Source organism: Alexandromys fortis, unplaced genomic scaffold (assembly GCF_014885135.2).
Source record: "Alexandromys fortis isolate MF-2015 unplaced genomic scaffold, M_Fortis_MF-2015_v1.1 scaffold_41, whole genome shotgun sequence".
Lineage (NCBI taxonomy): Eukaryota > Metazoa > Chordata > Mammalia > Rodentia > Cricetidae > Alexandromys > Alexandromys fortis.
In genome coordinates this window covers 477,029-484,026 of record NW_026067923.1, presented here as the reverse complement: position 1 = coordinate 484,026, position 6,998 = coordinate 477,029, and the positions used below count along the sequence as shown (strand labels likewise).

The following is a 6,998-nucleotide window of genomic DNA, read 5'->3' as shown; positions in this document are numbered from 1 at the left end:
GAGGAGAACACTCTCAGAGCTGTTGATGGACTGAAGGGAATGGTTAGAGTTCAGAATTAATGTTTTCTTTAAACGTTATTTTGCGTGGCCAAACCAGGAGAAAGGTCCACGCGGGGGTCGGGGAAGTGACTTCACTCTTTTGGTAGCAGAAAGTCCTGTTACCACTGCAAACACTCAGCTTTTGAGTGAAAAAGCCGGCGAAATCAAATCGCTCGCATGTCAAGTCTTATTTTCCCTGAGCCAAACTTTCTCATCAGTCTGTGTGGGTCACCGGGGAAAAGCCGCAGAGAAGGAAACGCTGCCTTTGGCGGCAGTGTGTCGCCCAATTAATGTCGGTCTGGGAGTCACCTGAAGCCTTCGAGCTACTGCACCCAGGGAGCAAGCCTCGCTTTTCAATTCGGTCATTTCCATGGGGAATTGCGGCACGCGCAGGTCCTGGGTGTGGCGACGTCGAGACGGAGCTCACATCTCCAGGCTTTCCACCTTCTGGTCAATCTACACGGCTGAGATACTACGGATAATCCGGGCCTGCCTTCCTGCAATTCCCGGACCGCGAATGACCGCGACCCCGTGACCACTGCCCAGTGCCAAAGCCAGGCTGCGCGCTCCGCGCGTGTGAGCTTCTCCCCAACCCGCTCAGCGCCGGGAGGCGGATCCCCTTCGCTGTGCACAAGTCCTTATATGCACCGGTTGCACCGGCCCGCCTTTTCTCCAGCCCCACAAATAATTAATGGGGGAGGAAGGACGCTGCTGTCTTTTCCCGCTGACTCTCCTCACCAGCCTTTTCACCATTAGAACATCTCAACCAAGTCAAGAAACCCCAAGATGCGATCGAAGGGCCATTTTGGTGCATTGCACAAATTGAACACGTTAAAAAATAGCCTTCGGGTTCCTGCACAGCGAGGTTCAAGATAGTCTCTTCCGATTCAGTACTATTAACCCGCAAAAGCTGGGGCGGAAAGGGTGCGCGCCCCTCCCCCTCCCTGGCTAGTGCGGAGGGACCCGGTCAGGAAGCGCGGCCTCTCCCCAGTCGGAGACCACGCCTCCGCCCCCCCCACTCCTCCCAGGAAGCGGTGATAGACAGTTCTGTGTGGTTCTCCACCCCCACCCCCCCAGCTGAGTGGAGGAGTTGATATGTCTCATTATAACAGCCAATGCAGCCGCCATCCACGCACAAGCAAAGAAGCATGTCCCATTTAAATACACCCACGCAGCCCCAGCGCCCTTAGCCGATCAGGGCGCGCAGCCCACACGCACCGCGGCTCCGGGCTTGGAGGTCCGCGCAGGTCGGGCTCCGGGAACCCGCGGATCGACGCTCACGGAAGATCGGAATCCGACTCTGGTTGGGGGCCCGGGTGGGCGGGGGAGGCTGGGCCCCGGGCCTCTCTGGCGGACAGCCGCATGAGGACGCGAGCGAAATAGACTAGGGTGGACTTGCCAAGGCAGACTCTTCGGGCTGGTTTGGTCCATTTCTCCCGCGAAGAGTCGACATGGCGAGCGACTCCCCAGCTCGCAGCCTGGATGAAATCGATCTCTCCGCCCTGAGGGTGAGCAGAACGTGTTTTTTCCTTTCTTTCTAATGGTCTGAGGCTGGGCGAGGGAACGTTCCCTGGTTTCCTGTTCTGATTCCGGGGCAGCTGATGGGGTCCTAGGCTGAGCCTCTACCCCTACAGCAGAGGCTGGGCTGCCCTTGTGCTGCTTGGCTCTTCCCGAGGCTCCGCAAGGAAGCCGGTGGAGCTTATGTCAGTTTCATCTTCGGTCGGTGTAAGAGAATTGCATGAAAGGCGTGTGTGTGTGTGTGTGTGTGTGTGTGTGTGTGTGTGTGTGTGTGTGCACCCGAGCAACCGTCTCCTGCCAAGGCGCGAGACCCGATTGCTCCTTGCTGCAAAAAAGAATCTCCTCTAGAATAAAGGCACTGGTCCCTCAGGTTTACCAGCTACCTGCAAGATGCCATCGTGAGTCTAGCTGTCCTCACCAGCCGACCCTGCCGCTCCAAGAGGGCAGTAATTGCTGTTCTGGGCTGGTCTGGTAGATGGCAACTGACTCCCTTCCCGGGTTCTGCCTCCGGTGCGGGGGGCTCAGGCTTGGCGCTTCCCTAAACGCCAGGCTACACTCACCTTTAGCTACGGTTTGAACTCAACCCTGCCCATGCCTTTCTAACTCGGTGACTGTGACCTTTCAGTTTTATGGCTGAACTTCAGCAGGTGAAAGGGACGCCTTAGCAGCTTCTCCTTACCACACCGGAACTCCCTGGAGAGACTGTGTGTGCGTGGTGAGTGGTGAGTGTGTGTGTGTGTGTGTTTCCCGGGTCTGTGACCAGTCCTTTGTAGAGCACCTTCCCTTCCCCCAGCTCTGCCGCTCTGCCTCTACCTTCTCCCAAAACACCTCAGACGTCGGTTCCATTGTATTGAATAAGACTTTACTGATCTAGAATCCATTTTGCTGTTGTTTGGAGCTCATACTGCCAGGAATCCCTTTGCAGCCTCGACGCTTCCCCACCCCCACCCCTAATCCCAGCACACTCCTTCGGGGAAGGGAGCCTAGCGCTCTTGCCATTTTAATTAGATACTGCCTGCCAGGAAGGGGGTAAGAAGGGGTGGTGGCGGTGGCGGGGATCTGAGAAAGATTGAACACCAATCTCAGTACTAGTTTCTTCCTCTCCCGAACTAAAAATAAAGAACAAGTGCATCTGCTTGATGCCCGGAGGGTAGCTGAGACTGAAGGGATGGTGTCACGTCACCGACTGCCAGTATGGGTGGAAGGCCAGTGGTCCTCAGGAACACACTGTTGGGCTGATGCTAAATCTCGGGGCCCTTTACCTGTGTTTCCTGCCCTTACCTCTTTCTCCACAGACGTTTTAAAAAGCCAGTTACCTGTCGATCGAAGTGATACTTTTCTTCGGGCTCTGTGAGCCTCTTTGCCGCCCGCCCACACCTTGACTCCTTGGCCCTTTCCTTATCTTTTGGTCCAGGGTGGCGAGGATTCAGAGAGGCAGTGCTCAGGTTGAGTACTAACTGCCCTTTGAAACGGGCTGCGGCGATAGTGGAGCGGCAAAGGCTCATTCATGCCTGAGTACAGTATGCCGTCTGTTCCTCTAATGCCCAAAGGCCACATCGGGAACCAGTGGGCAGCTGAGTGTGGGGGCTGGGAACAGAGAGGGAGCTTAGGACAAGTGCATGTATAACTCCCTTTTACCCACTGCCTGCTCTTCTGCTCTGCTTGGAGCTGGGAGTTGCTGAGGGTGAGTTGACCAGGTGAACCAGTGGCCCCAGACTTGAGGAAAGAGGAGTGGCTCAGAGGTAGCGACCTGAACAATGAGCCAGGCTTGTGATTTAGCTGAGGCAGAATCTTAGCATCATTCTCCCTGACGTGATTTTTTAGTTGGGGAGGGGGAGACTGGCTTCTGTGGGCAAGCTTTTCTGAGATGCCAAGTACAGAACCTGTCATCACAGCTACTGGATTCCCACTCAGGGAGACCTGTGCCCTGTAACCTGTATTTGGAACAGACAGCTTTTCATGATTCACTGGGATTTTTGCCACCCAGGAACCTCAATGAGTTCTCTGCCTGCACTGGGGTATGCAAAGAGCTAGGACAACAGCTACTCCCAGGGCCTGGGGAGCTGCTGGCTGGAAGACTTATGCAGATGGGCAGACAATTGTACTCAGCAGGCCTGGGCGCTTCAGGCAGTCTTGTGGTGGGTGAGGTGTGCAGGTAGGTTTCTCTCCCAGGGCTAGTGGGTGGGCCGCACACATCAGAGCGTAGATGGTGGCTGGCTCCCCAGATTTGGAGATTGCTGGTTCCTAAGCTTGCAGTTAAGCCTGAAAGTGAGCACCTCCTGAGGAAAGGCCTGACCCCTGAGATGCAGGCAAGGTCAGTGAATCAGCCCGCCAGTCCCTCTGTGATCCTGTGGCTCTTTAATGTACACAATCAATGCTCTTTGTAAACCCTGGGCTTGGTGGTTAAAAGCAGCTCCTGTCTAGAGAGGCCTTTCTCCTTCTGACTTTGGGGGCTCATTGTTCTCAGCCAGTGATCCCAGACTGGGCCCCGTCTAAAATTCCCCCAAATAGGAACAATGCTTAATTCAAACCAGAGCAGCCAGCATCAATCCCTATCATTTAAATTCTGCAAGGTTTGGGCGGTTGTTGTTGTTGTTTATTTGTTTTGTTTTGTGCATGTGAAATGAAGTGAGGTCTCTCATTAGAAAACATTATCAGAATTCAATTTATTGACTCCTCATCTCAGAGCTCCTGAAGCTCAGCGAGATCTCGGGTGTTGGGTCGGGCGCTGTTTCATAGCCGGAAGCTAGAAGAGATCTGGAGAACATGGGGCCCTTCCCCTCACGTATCCTTTGGGAGACTGAAGCCCAGAGAGGTGAAATCTGTTGTCCAAGGTCACACAGCCAAAGGGGAGATAAAAGTAGCTGAAGGAGAGAACCTATGGTTCCCGACTCCTCCGTCTTCCGAGGTGTATTATCCATACTTGAAAAGGAAATCAATAAAATGTTTTCTGCTTGGGGCAGGGGGCAAGAGAAGTCATTTGATCAGGGTCAAGGAATATTCTTTTCTTGAAAGTGGAAAACCCGCTCGAAGCAGAGAACTTATCAATGCGAATGACCAGAGCTATTAGGCACCTTTGGAATTTATCTGTCTAGCCTTCTTCCAGTCCCTTCTTTGCAGGCAAATGGCAATCTAAATCACGCAGGACAGATGGCTGTCCTGCATGGACAGCTTCTCTCAGTAGCCCGTCTCCATCTGAACATGTCCCAAGGGGTCCGTCCAGACACACACATTACTCTGTGTGTGAGCTTTCTGGCCTCCATGGCTGCTTTGTGCAGTGGCTGTAGATGCGGATATTACATATAGTATTATAGACATAAACTCTACCTATGTGGTGTATGAAAATGTGTATACACACACAAGGACTACTGCAAACAGTCACCTTATTCAGATCTGGGCTTGAGTCAAGCCTGCTTTAGACATCCCTGTATTAGAAGATGAAATTATCCCCCATGATGCTCTCTTGCCTATGAGGGGAGCTCAACCCTGAAAGCTTTTTGGAGATTACTATGTTTCTGAACTGGAGCACACGGACTCTCTTCAGCTTGGCCCACGGTGTCAGCTTTTCAAGATCAGGGCGCTGACCCCATACTTTCAGCTTGGGGCAGGACTCAGGCATACTTCTCTACTTGAACAAAATTAGACAAAATTAAGCCCACCTTTCTCCACCCCTCCATGACTTTTTGGCCTAGCTACTCTCCTCCTTCTCTTCTCCTCCCCATATGTGTGTGCAGTGTAAGCGTATGTAAGCTGATATATATGTGAACAGGTGTCATGCATGTGTGTGTGTGTGCATGTGATCGGAAAGGCCGGAGGTTGAGGTCAGGTGACATCCTCTATTTTTCTGTACCTTCTTTATTTTAATTAAATTTAATTTTTTTTATATTCATGTATGCCCATGCACAATGTGCCTTCTGGGACCTCACAGAGGCCCAGAGTGGGTGTCTGATCCCCTGGAACTGGACTTACAGATGAGTGAGAGTTGCCATATGAAAACTGAACCCAGGTCCTCTGAAAATGCAGTTCCCCAGGCTCCCTCTGCTCTCACTAGACCTGGAACCCACCGATGGAGCAATGCTAGCTTGTCACGAAGTCCCAGGAATCTTCCTGTTTCCACTCTACCCGCATTTCCATCACTGCCGCAGACAGCTTTTCAGTGTGCAGCTGCTGGGGATCCAAACTCAGGTCCTTATGCTTGTATGCGAAGCACCTGAACAACTGAGTGGTCTCAGCCATTCTCTCTCCATCAACACCCAGACTGAAAAATTAATCTCCTTCGGAAAGCTTGCATGCATGTCTTGACTGCAGTCTTCATGCCTGTGTTACAAGGCGTGTGAGGTTTACTTCTTGCCTCCTCATAAGGGGTTTGTCAAGGGCCATAGAGTCATTTGGATTTAGATGCCTCATTAATTAAAGAAATGATCGGATGGGTGAATGAATGGATGAGTATATGCGTGAATGAATGCGTGAGTGAGTGAGGGGGAATGGCCACAAGCTTCTGGATTCTCTGTGCATAGCCCATAAGTTCTGTGATTTGGGTTGTGCCACTTGGGTGTCACAGGACAAAGATGGAATATCAACCATTTGTCTTCATTACCCTGGATTCTAAAATCAAATACTTTAGGGCAGAGCATTTAAGTCACAAAGAGACATGCAAACATGTCATTAGATAGAATTTTATGGGTAACTCAAGCTCACCAACATTTGATACCAGTGAATGCACCTACTAGAAAATGCAGAAGGATGTTTTTTGTTTGTTTTTGGTTTTTGAGACATGTTGTTAAGAAACAGCCAACAATAGTGTAGAATTCATTTTGTAGCCTAAACTGGCCTTAACTGCAAACACTTCTGCCTTAGCCTCCAGAGTGCTGGGATTACGGGTGTGTGCCACTATGTTTGGTTTAGAAGGCACATCTTTTGACTGTATGTGAGTGCACATGTGTCCATGCCTGTAGGGGCCAGAGGTTGCTATCAGGTTTCATCCTCAGTGTTCATTGAAGGTGCCTCTTTCAATAGCATTGAGACAGACTAGCTTATGTGCTTATGTAGCCTTGTACACATCTCTCAGGTCCTCAGTTGAGCTTGGCTCTAGGATATACATCCATTCCAGAGGAGAAAGGACACTCAGAAGCCTTGTAAAGATTACTATGTTTCTAGACTAGTATCAGTCATTGGCCTTATTTATGAAAACGATTTCTCTTTCTTGTCTTTTTTCCTATTCTGTGTGGATAACCCATTATTTAAATGCAAACACCTTTACTATGTCATATCTTTTCATAGTTTTTCTTTTTCAGAGGGGATGGAGTGGAGTGGACACTTAAAAAAATGATACTCTAATAGCCCAGTGCTTAAAAGCTGGTCAGGGGTCTCTTGGGTCTTAGAGAATTTTTGAAACATTATTAATTCATTACCCCAGAGCACTTAATTAAATTTGGTCTAAA

At 50.6% G+C, this 6,998-nt stretch overlaps 1 protein-coding gene across 2 annotated transcripts in view; it reads left to right on the top strand.

Moving 5' to 3' along the window:
* The first annotated feature begins 1,098 nt into the window (after positions 1 to 1,098).
* The window catches only part of Tnik (TRAF2 and NCK interacting kinase), a 406,558-nt gene continuing 400,658 nt past the window's right edge, over positions 1,099 to 6,998 (top strand). The window contains exon 1 of one of the 2 annotated variants that reach the window (XM_050142093.1): positions 1,099 to 1,547. In XM_050142093.1, the coding sequence (XP_049998050.1) occupies positions 1,491 to 1,547 (57 nt within the window). In that variant the 5' untranslated portion in view covers positions 1,099 to 1,490. The remainder of the gene's footprint in view (positions 1,548 to 6,998) is intronic. The other variant, XM_050142094.1, reaches the window with a different exon arrangement.